The 16108-nt window shown below is 41.5% G+C and overlaps 1 protein-coding gene across 1 annotated transcript in view; it reads left to right on the top strand.

Annotated features, from left to right (window-relative positions):
• The first annotated feature begins 658 nt into the window (after positions 1 to 658).
• FAAH2 (fatty acid amide hydrolase 2) overlaps positions 659 to 16108 on the top strand; it is a 376430-nt gene continuing 360980 nt past the window's right edge. The window contains exon 1 of the mRNA XM_063936990.1: positions 659 to 1176. Coding sequence (XP_063793060.1) covers positions 1000 to 1176 — 177 coding nt within the window. The 5' untranslated portion in view covers positions 659 to 999. The remainder of the gene's footprint in view (positions 1177 to 16108) is intronic.

Here is a 16108-nt window from a genome sequence, read left to right as displayed (position 1 = left end):
CGCTGCGGTGTCTGGGGCTCCTGCGGTGAGGTCTTCTCCAGCGGTCCCTCCTGCGATGCGCGGAGTCCGGCGGCGGGTCCCTTTGCGCATGCGCAGCTTGATGACCTCCCAGCAGGCCGCAGTGGTTGCTGGGAGGTCGGGGGGTGGAGCCAGCGCGAGGTGCCGAGCTGCGATCAGGGAAGCATTGAGCTTCCCTGCCGTCTCCGCACTACAGTTCAGGTGACGCCGTCCTCAGATGGCGAACCTGAACTCCATGGAGAAGCCGAAAGCAGAGCTTTCCGCACCTTCATGAATTGCACTCACCATACAAAGGTATGGTGATGCGATTCAGGCACAGAGCGGGGGTACCGCTGGAGAAGTCAGAGACTTCTCCACGGTAACCGGCTCTGTGAATTGCGGTAAGCAGAGAAAAGCCCTGTTTAACGCAAAACAGGGCTTTTCACTGCTGCATGAATAGACCCCATAGTGTCACTATAAAATACTATGGAATTTCAGGACATGAATTTGTTCTACCCACTGTACAGAAGAAACTGCGGTGTGCGTGCAGTGAAAAAAAATAAAAAATAAAAAAATGGCACGGCGCCTACTGTGTTAAACAGTCATCACGGTCTTGCGGATGTAGCACTGGCCTCACCCTCTTTCCCCTCCCTCCACCAATCATAAGCATTTCCGCACTGTGAAGGTTCCGGGCGGCGCTTTCATATATAAACTATGACTGTGTTCATTTACTACTATCGTACCTTATGTGTTTCGGTCTGAGGCAGCTGAACACTTGATTTTACACCGCTTTGCAGGTCAGGGATAGGTTTTGCAGGATTTTACTCTTCTGCCCGGATTCCTACTGATATGAATTTTGGTTCTATTACAGTATGACTGCCTATAGTAAAATGTTATAACTGTGAATATAAGTGCCCAGAAGTGGATGTTGCGGTTTCGGTTCCTGTCTTTTAGCTCAGTGACCCGCTTATTGTCTTATTGATAACTGTTACGCATTTCAAGATGAAAATCCTGCACAGTGTCATTAGTTTTCTACTGCAAGTGATCTCCAAGTTACTTCTGGCCCTTATCCGCCTGTGGTCCACCTTCTCCTGGAGCCCTCCTGGGCCGGATCCTCCTCGAGATCCCCTGTTACTCATCCCAGCCTCTGTCCTGGCAGAGAGGATCCGACGAGGAGAGGTGAGGCATCTGTCAGGATCACAGTGTAAAGGTCTCAGTATTACAGATGTTGACAGCCTGTGGACGTGAATTTATGAGTTTGTGTTTAATTCATGGGACCATGTAGAAAAAACAGGTTCACTTTTGGAACACTAGTGATTAGTTATATATTGAAAACACATAAATATATTTGCAAAGGTTTTCGTGCTACACCATAACTTTGAGCTGTTTTATATCGGTCAGGCAGGTGAGTGACAGGTTGCCTGTATTAGGTCTTTAATGTGCTGACTGCAGAGTGCTTTGATCTTAAGGTTATTAAAGGGGGTCTTATAATTTCGCATATGCTTCTGAAAAAAAAAATACTTTTACCAGGAACACTTAATATTTCTAGTTGATTTTTTTTTTTTTTTAGACATGTTGTAGTTTAATTGTAGTGGCCATTTACTGCCACATTAATGTGACTATGACCTAACTAAGAAAATAATAATTATCTATCTATAAAAATAGTCTGCTTGAGAAGTTTCAATTTACTGTAGGTACTGGTATATTACGTAGGGGCCACTTGTAAGGAGCGCTGAAGTGTAAAGTTTTCCGTCACTCCAGGAAATATTTTAGGGGTAATGTATCACCCTGCGATATGGGGAAGAAGCTTTATCAGCAGATAGATAATAGATAGCAGGCCGATATGTGCTGGCAATGTATGAACGGTCAGCATCGCTGACCGTTCCAACACCTGCAGCTGTCGATTTTGACGGCTGTAAGGTGGCGATGCCCAAATACCACAGCAGGGACAGAACTGTCCCTGGCTGTGGCGGGTGCCGGCTCCGGAGTGTGCATGGGATCTCGCGTGAGTAGTGAGATGCTGAGCATGCACACTGGAGCCGGCCGGAAAGGAGATACAGCGCATCAGCACTGAGCTGATGCACTGTGTGCTCAGGGGGGAGGGGGGGGGGCATTGCTGGAGGCGCTTTGGCAGACAAGATGTTAGTACATCTTGTCGATGTCCCTTACTGCTTCGCCTTGGTAGGCCTCGATCTGTGCCGCTATAATACATTTACCTCTTAATGCCATAACTGCTGAGTCCAACTTGCAGTGGAGTATGTTCCTTCCAGTTGTACTTGGGTATGGATTATTAGATCTACACTAAAAAGGTCTACAGACAATAGGTCTACCACTAATGGTACACATGCATTAGGTCGACATAAAATAGGTAGACAGTAGGAAAGGTCGACAGGGTCAAAAGGTCGACATGTAAATGGTTGACACAAAAAGGGTGATTTGTCACTTTTCTGCCACAAGCCCCAGTAGTGTACCACATCCCCTCACATGGCGAGCGATTGGGCAAGGTGCCTAGCTCTGCTACCGCTGCGTTCTGCACAGGTTACTATTCCAAATCATAGGCCATGTGGATGGTAAAGTATGAAAAAGTAGAATTAAAAAAAAAAAAACCCTCGTGTATATGTGTGTTGACCTTTTGACCCTGTTGATCTAATGCATGTCTACCATTAGTGGTAGACCTATTGACTGTAGACATTTTTAGTGTAGATCTATAGTCCGGATACCGTTGTACTTTGGTGTAAAGGGGCAATACATTGTTATGTGCACTTTGCCCAGTAGTTATCTCATCGTGCTTAATTGGAGCCATAAATAAGGACCAAGCAATAGTTTAACAGGCAGATAAAGCCTTTTTTATTTAATGAATGAGGTAGTTGGAAATTTGATATTTATGATTTTGCACAGTGGGCTTGATTCAGATGTGTTGGAGTAGCTGTCGCTGTTGCTTACATAGAAGCGGCATCGATAACTCTAATATGTTAAGGCAGCAAGAGAAGTCATGCCTTCAGCTTGCACAAGTGATCCGAGGATGCAGCATCGGATCAATGGGGTCATTCAGACCCAGCCGCAGCGCAGTTTGCTGATGGCAGCAAACAGCGCATGTGCAGCGGCCACACAGCTACACACATTGTGTTCGCTTCCTCGATGGAGGCGACCGCAATGTGATTGACAGCGGCGGGCATTGGCGGGTGGTGACGCGGCATTGGGGGGGTGGGACAAATAGGGGTGGGCCGGGACCATTTCATCAGCCGCTCTGATGAAAAAATGTCCACCGACCGCCTGGCTGCGCTGCCATGGGTCAACCTTATCTCCTATGCATCAGGAAGTGGCCTCACACATGCTGGGCGGCCCTGCAGTTTGCTGGGCCCCAGCATGTGAGAAGATGAAAACAAACAAAAACTGCTGAAAGCGCCTCGTAATATAATATTCTATAACACAATTCCACAATTTCAATGCGCTGCTGTGTAGGCACTGTGTAATTGCCTGATTGAAGGGAACTCGATTGAAAAAGGACTCAGCTGCGCAATGAAATTGGAGACATGAACAGAAGCTGACGTATGCTGAGATATATTATAAAAAAGAATTTAATATGACAATAAAAAAAAATCTTATACAATAAACCATATAATCTGGATTTAAACCTTATAGGGAAATAGCCAAATGCCCTATACTGGATATCAGATAAATCAAGCACGTGTGATGTGAGCGGTAACAATATGCAACATTTGTATCCAACAAATAGAAACAGTATCGTATCCTGGGTATGAATGAAATGTTATAATGTAGAGTAGTTCATAGGTTTTAGAAAGGTAACTGCAGTCCCATGAATGTTTTAATATAGCACTGCTATGTAGAAATGCTCCGATGTCAGATAAAGTCAAAATTACCTCTCCCGCGGGCTGGTTACTAACCGAGCGTCCTCGGTTAGATTTTCCTGCGTTGCCCACCACGTAGCTGTCACGTATGCTCATATGACTAATATATAACATGTGACTGACTGCTAGTGTGATTGCTGATATGTTTGTCAGTGGTTTCTTCTGAGCCTCAATGCTGGTGCATGCGATGGGGTCAGATTGATATCACTTTAATATAGTAAAGTGATTACAGTCACAAATTGTGTAGTACACTGTGAAAAGCTGATTATTTATCATGTCTAAGAGTGGCAAATGTGACGAGGTTATATTAACAGTAACACCAACACTGAGAACATGTTTGTCCTGCAAAGTGGGATTATCCTCTCAGGATCTGGCACATGATGGTTTATGTACAAATTGTTTTGAGTTTCAGCAGATTGCAAAGCAGATCCCTGTTCAACGGCAGGTAGATCCACCTTGAGCTATGTTTACACAGACCTTGTCCAGTATAGCTGAATGGGTAATCCCTACAGCTTCAATTCCAGGAGTAGGGTACACTATTAACCCATACATGCAGCTCCCTTCTTACGGTATATCCCCAACAGCTTTTCCAAGGAAACAAGCTGATAAACAGAGTGTAAATATATCATCAAATTCACAGGCTACACAGGATGATACATCAGATGATAGCTCTATATACTCTGCTTCAGCATATAAAGAACAGGTAGATGGTATCAGCTCAGAGGATGTAGCTGAATTCATTGGAGCAATGAAGGCTATTCTATCCTTAGAGGATTCAGCAGAGCTGGTGTTAAAAACTAAGGCACCTGTGTTTAAATGTCCCAAAACAGTTAGGGTTGAGTTTCCAGGGTCAGAACAGCTGACGGAAATCATGGAGGAAGCTTGGGCTACACCCAATAAAAAATATAGAATTCCAAAAAATGGGATTCCTATTACCCTTTTCCAACTTGGGACTGTTTAAAAAGAGAGGTGCCTCCTAAGGTAGATACGCATGTCATTTGATTAGTGCGAAAATCTATATTGCCTTTACAGTCAACATCATTAAATGATGTCACAGACAGAAGAGTGGATGGTTTTTTGAAAACCATATTTTCTCTGTCAGGGGCAGTCATAAGGCCAGCTATGGCTTCAGCTTGGATGGCAAAGGCGGTAGCTAAATGGGCTGAGGTACTGGAAGATGGGCTTTCAGCACCTACTAGGGAGCAGGAATCCCATATAGCTCACATGAAGCAGGCTGCGGTTTTCTTAGAAGAAGCGGCAATAGATATGTGTACTATTGCTTCCAAAGCGTCAGCCTTAACTGTAGCTGCTCGCAGAGCAATTTGGCTACGTACATGGAAAGCGGATTCAGAATCTAAGAAGGTTCTGGAAACTTTGCCTTTTGTTGGGAATATTCTGTTTGGTAAGGAATTGACAGATATTCTGGAGTCAGTAGAAGAATCCAAGAAGGTCAGGTTTCCTGCCAATTATAACCCCAGGCCTAAGGGTACGGTTTTTCGGCCATTTCGGTCGCAAGGAAAAACAAAAGGAAAAAGTGATTCTAAGCAGCCCCAATACAATAAGTTTGGTAAGGCAAAGAAGCAATGGGCCACCAGAAGGCCAGCTTCCAAACCAGAATATAAGCCATCAGCCTGATGGTGCGGGCCACTGCCTGGGGGACCCCAGGGTAGTGCACCGACTGCTTCAGTTTGCACACATATGGCAGCAGTCGACAACAGTATCTCTGGGTTATGTTTTCCCTTTCAAGAAGCAGCCTCCTCGAAGGTTCTTCTGTACCAGTCCATCTCGAACAGAGGCGAAGGCCAGAGCCCTGCAAGAAGCAGTTCAGATATTGCTTCAGTCAGGAGTAATTATTCCAGTACCACCTGCACAACCGGGGCAGGGTTTTTTCTTTACTTTTATCTGGCATATCTGTTTCTTTCGATCATCCTGCTACCCAGGATGGTGAGGAAAATAAAACAAGCAAAGGGTGCCGTGATTCTAATAGCTCCGGCTTAGCCCAGAAGGCATTGGTACATAGATCTGCAGAGGATGTCGATGGATGCTCCAATTCTGCTCCCTCAACGTCCAGATCTACTGATGCAGGGTCCTTGTTATCACAGGCATCTGGATCGAATGTCTTTGACGGCGTGACTATTGAAACCTCTATCCTGAAGTCAAGGGGATTCTCACAACAGGTAATTCAAACTATGCTCAGAGCAAGGAAACCCTCCTCAGCTCGCATTTATCACTGAATATGGCAAGCCTATATCCGTTGGTGCAGTGAAAGAAGTATGGACTTAAAAATCTTCCAGAGTATCCAGGGTCTTAGATTTCCTTCAGGCAGGAATGGATAAGGGTTTGAAGGTGGCTTCCTTGAGAGTACAGGTTGATTATCCCTTATCCAAAATGCTTGGGACCAGAGGTATTTTGGATATCGGATTTTTCCGTATTTTGGAATAATTGCATACCATAATGAGATATCAAGGTGATGGGACCTAAGTCTAAGCACAGAATGCATTTATGTTACATATACACCTTATACACACAGCCTGAAGGTAATTTTAGCCAATATTTTTTATAACTTTGTGCATTAAACAAAGTGTAAAAAAAAGGAGAGATAAACTCTGCGCTTGAAACAATATATCTAAAGTAAATGTGCAGTCGGACACAGAAGATTGACTCAGTACAACTTAAATGTAATGAAAAACAACTTTATAGTTTCTATTAAAACAGAGAATGTAACATTTGGAAAGATAAATGAATAAATAATTGTTTGGACATTTTACTCATATGTACTATCTAGATGTAAACATACAACATACAATAGGTTTGTTAAAATAACTTTTTCAAGTGGTGATAGTAAAAAGTCAAACATCAAAAACACTGGCGTCCCAGTGTATTGATTATGGTTTGTAATTCCCGCAGAATTGATTAATAGTTCCACAGTCTCAGAAAATATAACACTTTTAGAGGAAATGGTGTAAACTATGTTTAAAGCTCCCGTGCTGGTTCCTGCATTAGTATGCAAACAGGGTCCTTTTGAATAGATTAAGTACACGTGGAGTGAAAGAGTTTCATTTAGTTCCTATTATAATAGCAGCTGGTAATTGTAGTATTTCCCAAACAAGTGTTGGTTGGTTTAGATATAAGGTAACGTTCATATAAATATAGCCGCCGTGTATGAAACTTCTGGAGGCAGGTGTTAGGCCCCACAGCGAGGGTCACATGGAACTCACCCGACCAGTGTTTCTGAAGCCGTGCAGCAGTGAAGGATCCAACGTGCGGCAATAAGCTGCGGCCAAAGCTGTCGCGGATGAACTGGGCTGCGGGCTGTGTTCATACAGCGAGTATCACCAATTGAATGATGTAACAGAAAGTGGGCGTCAATGCGTTTCGTCTCCTAGCAACGGAGACTTCCTCAAGACAGATATCTCCCCTCCTCCTAGTCACGAATATATACCTTTCTAATGACTTTCATGTCGATCAGTTGTGGTTTAATTGATAATTAATAACATTCTCTATAATTAAAATCAAAAATAAACATACTAAAGAGAAACATATAAAATAATATAAACTAATATCAATGTACTTCAATATTGTAAAATACTAAAAGTATGTACTGAGTCAAACATTTATACTATAGTGAAATGCAGGCATAATAATTTAATTAGGAACAATTTAGACTTAATATCAAAACCCGTCTGGGTTTCTGTTCCACTTAGTGTCCCGAAATCCCGGATCTCTAAGTAACAAACCCACACATCATGTCTGGCTGTCTGTTATATATCAATGTATGTCTAGTACGCAAATTATAAATAAACCTACAGCAGCCAGTTATTCTGTTTTAGTAGACCAAACTAAAGATAAATATAGTAAATAATTAATATAATACAAACATATTCAGCAAGAATAGTTTCTGATACGGAAAACACTTAAAATTAAAGGTATAATGACTTTATGGTTCTATCTGAATTGCTCACAGAACCATATATAAAAATGAATATATCAATATTGAAAATAAACAAAGATAAATAGAAGATGAACAATAATAAAAATAAAAATAAAGGAAAAATAAAATAAAATAAATAAATAAAATAAAATAAAAAATAATAATAAATAACGATAAGGAATAGAGTGGAAAATGGATGTTAGTGGATGTAAATATTCTAAACTACCTAAACTACAATTCTTCGGTGGAACAAACTAATCTAATAAAATTATTGTGCAAATGTGCATAGTTCAATCCATTTATTTGGATTGAGCAATATACCCCATCAAGGAGGGATTAATGCGGTCAAATACTATTTAGATAGTGACCCTATCATCAAACCAGGTCGACGTGACTTTGTACTGGAAGCAATTTCTTTTATTTTAACTCACAATTATTTTTTGTTTGACAATCTTTATTATTTACAACGCCTTGGGACGGCCATGGGGACCAGGTTTGCACCTAGTTTTGCTAACCTCTATATGGGCCGCTTCGAAGAGGAGTACATCTGGAGCGGCCCATATAGAGAGAACCTGGTTCTCTATGGCCGTTACATAGACGATTTGTTCATTATTTGGAATGGGGGTCACCAACAAGCACTTAATTTTGTAAATTTCTTGAACGATAACTCCTATAATTTAAAATTCACTTTCAATTTTGATTTTTTCACTACTCACTTTCTTGATATCACGTTTTCTATTGCCAATGACAAAATTATATCCACTAATTACATTAAACCGGTAGGTACAGGCAATTACCTTCATTACTCAAGTAGCCACTATAAACCTTGGATAAAAAATATTCCAAAAAATCAAATCATTAGACTCAGACGCAATTGTTCTGAGGACATAGCATTTCTCTCTCAAGTTAAAGCTCTTCTGAAACAGTTTGGAGAAAGAGGTTATCCTCCTCAACTCCTAGAGGATTCACAGATTTATGCTAATTCACTTCTGAAAGTTACCACTGCTAAATTAGATAAGCCTCAGAATCCTAATAAAGAAATAATTGAACCCAAAAGTAAAGTGAACAGTTTCTCGACAGGAGACTCTGTTAAATTCATTTCCAAATTTAATAATAAGTCTAAAAGTATAAAAAAGATAATTCAAAGTAATTTTGAGATAGTTAAACAAGATCCAGTTTTGAACAAAAGCTTATCAGATAAACCACTAATTATATTTAAAAGAAATACCAATTTAAAAGAAATGTTGGCTCCTAGTTATCTTAAACCTATAGCTTTGGATACAAACCCTATTTGGCTACCAAAGAAACCTATAGGTAATTTCCGATGCAATAAAAAGGTATGCTTAACATGTAAACATATGAGGAACAAAGTATCTTGTATAACCTCCCAAACTAATGGTACCACCTTTCAGATAAAACAATTTATTAATTGTGACTCAGAATATTGCGTATATCTATTACAATGTTCATGCTCTCTCCAATATGTGGGAAGAACAACCAGATCAATTAAAACTAGATTCAGAGAACACAGGCTTAATATTATTAAAAAACTCCAAACTCATAGCGTGTCCCGCCATTTTTCAAGAGCACATAATGGTGATCCATCATCCCTCTCTATTGTCGGGCTAGAACAATTTGCCAGCACAAAAAGGGGAGGTGATAGATTTCGAAAACTCTGTTTGGGGGAATCATCATGGATTTTTAAATTGGATTCTCTCTATCCAAATGGCCTTAATGAAGCCCTAGATTACTCCTGTTTAGAATAAATCCATAGGTTACCTGCTAGTTCTAATAGCTCAGAGACCTACCCATGCTCAATCCAAATAAATGGATTGAACTATGCACATTTGCACAATAATTTTATTAGATTAGTTTGTTCCACCGAAGAATTGTAGTTTAGGTAGTTTAGAATATTTACATCCACTAACATCCATTTTCCACTCTATTCCTTATCGTTATTTATTATTATTTTTTATTTTATTTTATTTATTTATTTATTTTATTTTATTTTTCATTTATTTTTATTTTTATTATTGTTCATCTTCTATTTATCTTTGTTTATTTTCAATATTGATATATTCATTTTTATATATGGTTCTGTGAGTAATTCAGATAGAACCATAAAGTCATTATACCTTTAATTTTAAGTGTTTTCCGTATCAGAAACTATTCTTGCTGAATATGTTTGTATTATATTAATTATTTACTATATTTATCTTTAGTTTGGTCTACTAAAACAGAATAACTGGCTGCTGTAGGTTTATTTATAATTTGCGTACTAGACATACATTGATATATAACAGACAGCCAGACATGATGTGTGGGTTTGTTACTTAGAGATCCGGGATTTCGGGACACTATGTGGAACAGAAACCCAGACGGGTTTTGATATTAAGTCTAAATTGTTCCTAATTAAATTATTATGCCTGCATTTCACTATAGTATAAATGTTTGACTCAGTACATACTTTTAGTATTTTACAATACTGAAGTACATTGATATTAGTTTATATTATTTTATATGTTTCTCTTTAGTATGTTTATTTTTGATTTTAATTATAGAGAATGTTATTAATTATCAATTAAACCACAACTGATCGACATGAAAGTCATTAGACAGGTATATATTCGTGACTAGGAGGAGGGGAGATATCTGTCTTGAGGAAGTCTCCGTTGCTAGGAGACGAAACGCATTGACGCCCACTTTCTGTTACATCATTCAATTGGTGATACTCGCTGTATGAACACAGCCCGCAGCCCGCAGCTCAGTTCATCCGCGACAGCTTTGGCCGCAGCTTATTGCCGCACGTTGGATCCTTCACTGCCGCACGGCTTCAGAAACACTGGTCGGGTGAGTTCCATGTGACCCTCGCTGTGGGGCCTAACACCTGCCTCCAGAAGTTTCATACACGGCGGCTATATTTATATGAACGTTACCTTATATCTAAACCAACCAACACTTGTTTGGGAAATACTACAATTACCAGCTGCTATTATAATAGGAACTAAATGAAACTCTTTCACTCCACGTGTACTTAATCTATTCAAAAGGACCCTGTTTGCATACTAATGCAGGAACCAGCACGGGAGCTTTAAACATAGTTTACACCATTTCCTCTAAAGTGTTATATTTTCTGAGACTGTGGAACTATTAATCAATTCTGCGGGAATTACAAACCATAATCAATACACTGGGACGCCAGTGTTTTTGATGTTTGACTTTTTACTATCACCACTTGAAAAAGTTATTTTAACAAACCTATTGTATGTTGTATGTTTACATCTAGATAGTACATATGAGTAAAATGTCCAAACAATTATTTATTCATTTATCTTTCCAAATGTTACATTCTCTGTTTTAATAGAAACTATAAAGTTGTTTTTCATTACATTTAAGTTGTACTGAGTCAATCTTCTGTGTCCGACTGCACATTTACTTTAGATATATTGTTTCAAGCGCAGAGTTTATCTCTCCTTTTTTTTCTAGTTTTCAATTGTTGCAACCTGGCAAGTTGTTTATACTCAGCTGCAGAAACAATTAGTGTATAAGAAACTAAATCATTACAGCGCCGGGTTATCACAATCGGTTACCGATTTGTGATTTTTCTTTTTTCTTCTTGCATTAAACAAAGTGTGTCTACATTCACACAATTCATTTATGTTTCATATACACCTTATACACACAGCCTGAAGGTCATTTAATACAATATTTTGAATAACTTTGTGTATTAAACAAAATTTGTGTACATTGAGCCATCAGAAAACAAAAGTTTCACTATCTCACTCTCACTCAAAAAAGTCTGTATTTCGGAATATTCCGTATTTCTGAATATTTGGATATGGGATACTCAACCTGTACAAGTATCATCATTGACTGTATGGTTTCAAAAGACAATTGCCAATTTACAGGATGTGCATACTTTTTTCCAGGGAATGCTGTGCATTCAACCGCCCTTTGTTCCTCCTGCAGTGCCTTGGAACTTAAGTCTGGTTCTCAAAGCCCTTCAAGTTGCTCTGCTTGAACCACTTAAAGTGTATGTATCTTTTTTTTTTTTTTTTTTTAAATATATTTATTGAGTTTTTATAAGGTAGCAAAGAATATATATATATATATATATATATATATATATATATAATATCGTACCTTGCTGCTCCGGCACTCCCCGTATCCACTGGGGAATATTACTTGCTCCGGTGCCTTCCTCCGTGGAGGGTAGTAAGTTAGCCCACCAATAATACTGGATCACAAAAAGAAGCGGCACTCAGAGTCTGTGATAAAATCTTGTAATGGTGAAAAAACAATCAACGTTTCGGGGACCAGTTCCCCTTCTTCAGGATAAATGTGAACATGCCATAACACACATATAAATACTAAACAGAAGTACTTACCCCCCACACTTCACCCTATCACCTGGCATCTCCTCTGGTCCCGCCGCCGTCCTCGCCGCCCATCGCCGCGACCGGAAGTGACGTTTGCCGCAACCGGAAGTGACGTTGCGGGAGTGTGACGCGTTGCCAAGGAGATGCTACCAATCTACAATAAACCACTCGTGTATACCACAAAACATGATACTGTGCAAAATCGAGACTGGTTACAAATTAGTGCAAATCTTTCATAAAGTGCTATAGTCACATTTAAAAACTACATGTTTATACACATATCTTCACCAAATAGCCAATTCTTAATAAAAGTATCCTACTAATCCCATATGTCGCTACAAATAAATAATGCAAATCCTGTCTAGCCCAATCCTGTCTGATATCCACCAAATATGTACCATGTAATTTAATTTATTAATTTATGTTAAAACTGGCATCGTAGCTTCTTCTAACGAGTCAGGCTTGAAGCAAGGGAATACTTTTAATGATATACCCATGAGTCTGTGTACAACACCTGGAACCCAGTGGATCTCATACCCCTAGCTTCTGCAGCGATTTAAAGAAAATTGATGAGCCCTAAATTCTCATTTAAACCCCCTGGTTTAAGGGTTTGCAATCTGTGTATCCACATACATTCTAGCTGTAGAAGTTTTTTGCCCCTATTTCCACCCCGGGGAGATTCTGGTACGTGATCAATGATCCGATGTTTAAATGTCGCCATGCTGTGTCTAAACTCCACGAAATGTTTGGCCACCGGTTGTTCACCGCTGCCCGCCGCCAAAGCATTTCTGATGGCTTGTCTATGCTGTGCCATTCGTACCTTGAACTGGCACTCAGTCTTGCCGATATAATATCGGCCACAGGGGCACATGATGGCATATATAACAAATTTACTGCTGCATGTTAGGGGCCACCTGATCTTAAAACTTTTTCCTGAAAAAGGATGGGAAATGCTATACCCTGGGGACATGTGGGCACAGGTCGTGCAGCCCGTGCATTTGTAGCACCCATTTTTTCTACTCAGAAAATGCTGAGTGGGGGCCACTTTAAGCTTAGACATGTCTGTTTTAACCAGGATGTCTTTAATGCTGCGTCCCTTAGAATAACTTGGCATAATGCGTTTGTTTTTAAAAACTGCTAGATCAGGATCCGACGTCACTATGGGCCACCATCCTCGTAGCCTATTCTTAACCTGTCCACTATTCACATCGTATGAACTCACCCATGGGATACATCTAGAGGTATCCTTAGGTGGTACAGGGAGAAGCGTGTCTTCTCTTCTCTTGGCTGTTGCCTTTTTACGTGCCTGACGTAGCAGTTTGGGGGGATACCCCCTATCCCGGAGTCTACCCTCCATTTCGTTCAGTTGTTGGTCCCTGACCACCTCGTCTGTATTGGACCTGCATACCCTCAAGAATTGTGAGTATGGCAGGCCCTTAATGGTGGATGTCGGATGAAAGCTGTCATACCGCAATACAGTGTTGCGGTCGGTGGGTTTCTTATACAAGCAGGTATCAATCTTGCCAGCGTGTAGTTTAATCAGAATGTCTAAGTAACACATCTCATCTTGGCTCCAACACATCGTAAATTTCACTGGGCTATCTGTAGCATTGTGCCCATCAATCACAGATATTAAATCCTGTACGTCACCACGCCAAAAGATTAGTATGTCGTCTATATAACGATAGTAAAGGAATAACCTGCTGGATATCGTGACATTAGTCAAAAACAGTTGGCGTTCTACCTCCCACATGAAGGCATTAGCGAACGAGGGTGCCACGGAGGATCCCATGGCACACCCCGTTCGTTGTATGTAGTATTGCCCATCAAAAATTAAAAAATTGTGAGATAGGGTAAACTGTAGTAACTCCATGAAAAAATCTATATCTGGCCCGGTATACAGTGTATTCCCCGTAATTAAACCTCTTACTGCATTCAAACCCTGTTGGTGTGGTATGCAAGTATAGCGGAGGGTATCATCAATGCTGATGTGGTAGCAAGGCTAGGTCCTGATTTTCCAGTAACACCTATTTCTCTGACGTCCTAGTGAATGCTGGGACTCCGTCAGGACCATGGGGATTAGCGGCTCCGCAGGAGACAGGGCACAAAAATAAAAGCTTTAGGACTAGGTGGTGTGCACTGGCTCCTCCCCCTATGACCCTCCTCCAAGCCTCAGTTAGGTTTTTGTGCCCGTCCGAGCAGGGTGCAATCTAGGTGGCTCTCCTAAAGAGCTGCTTAGAAAAAGTTATTAGGTTTTTTATTTTCAGTGAGTCCTGCTGGCAACAGGCTCACTGCAACGAGGGACTTAGGGGAGAAGAAGTGAACTCACCTGCGTGCAGGATGGATTGGCTTCTTAGGCTACTGGACACCATTAGCTCCAGAGGGATCGAACACAGGCCCAGCCATGGAGTCCGGTCCCGGAGCCGCGCCGCCGACCCCCTTGCAGATGCCGAAAAGTGAAGAGGTCCAGAAACCGGCGGCAGAAGACTTTTCAGTCTTCATGAGGTAGCGCACAGCACTGCAGCTGTGCGCCATTGTTGTCAGCACACTTCACACCAGCGGTCACTGAGGGTGCAGGGCGCTGGGGGGGGGGCGCCCTGGGCAGCAATGATAATACCTTGTTCTGGCTAAAAATACATCACATATAGCCCCTGGGGCTATATGGATGTATTTAACCCCTGCCAGGTCTCACAAACACCGGGAGAAGAGCCCGCCGAAATAGGGGGCGGGGCCTATCTCCTCAGCACACAGCGCCATTTTCCTGCACACCTCCGCTGCGAGGAAGGCTCCCAGGACTCTCCCCTGCACTGCACTACAGAAACAGGGTAAAAAAACAGAGAGGGGGGGCACTTTTTTGGCGATATTGATATATTAAGCTGCTATAAAGGAAACACTTCTGTAGGGTTGTTCCTATATATTTATAGCGCTTGGGTGTGTGCTGGCAAACTCTCCCTCTGTCTCCCCAAAGGGCTAGTGGGGTCCTGTCTTCGATAAGAGCATTCCCTGTGTGTCTGCTGTGTGTCGGTACGTGTGTGTCGACATGTATGAGGACGATGTTGGTGTGGAGGCGGAGCAATTGCCGGTAATGGTGATGTCACCCCCTAGGGAGTCGACACCGGAATGGATGGCTTTGTTTATGGAATTACGTGATAATGTCAGCACGTTACAAAAATCAGTTGACGACATCAGACGGCCGGCAAACCAGTTAGTACCTGTCCAGGCGTCTCAGACACCGTCAGGGGCTGTAAAACGCCCTTTACCTCAGTCGGTCGACACAGACCCAGACACGGACACCGAATCTAGTGTCGACGGTGAAGAAACAAACGTATTTTCCAGTAGGGCCACACGTTATATGATCACGGCAATGAAGGAGGCTTTGCATATCTCTGATACTGCAAGTACCACAAAAAGGGGTATTATGTGGGGTCTGAAAAAACTACCTGTAGTTTTTCCTGAATCAGAGGAATTGAATGAAGTGTGTGATGAAGCGTGGGTTAACCCCGATAGAAAACTGCTAATTTCAAAGAAGTTATTGGCATTATATCCTTTCCCGCCAGAGGTTAGGGCGCGCTGGGAAACACCCCCTAGGGTGGATAAGGCACTCACACGCTTATCAAAACAAGTGGCGTTACCGTCTCCTGAAACAGCCGCCCTCAAGGATCCAGCTGATAGGAGGCTGGAAACTACCCTGAAAAGTATATACACTCATACTGGTGTTATACTGCGACCAGCCATCGCCTCTGCATGGATGTGCAGTGCTGGGGTGGTTTGGTCGGATTCCCTGACTGAAAATATTGATACCCTGGATAGGGACAGTATTTTATTGACTATAGAGCAATTAAAGGATGCTTTTCTTTATATGCGAGATGCTCAGAGGGATATTTGCACTCTGGCATCGAGAGTAAGTGCGATGTCCATATCTGCCAGAAGAA

The sequence above is a fragment of the Pseudophryne corroboree genome, chromosome 8 (assembly GCF_028390025.1).
Source record: "Pseudophryne corroboree isolate aPseCor3 chromosome 8, aPseCor3.hap2, whole genome shotgun sequence".
Taxonomy (NCBI): Eukaryota; Metazoa; Chordata; class Amphibia; order Anura; family Myobatrachidae; genus Pseudophryne; species Pseudophryne corroboree.
Note: the sequence above shows the minus strand (reverse complement) of the source record. Positions and strands in the feature narration are given on the sequence as shown.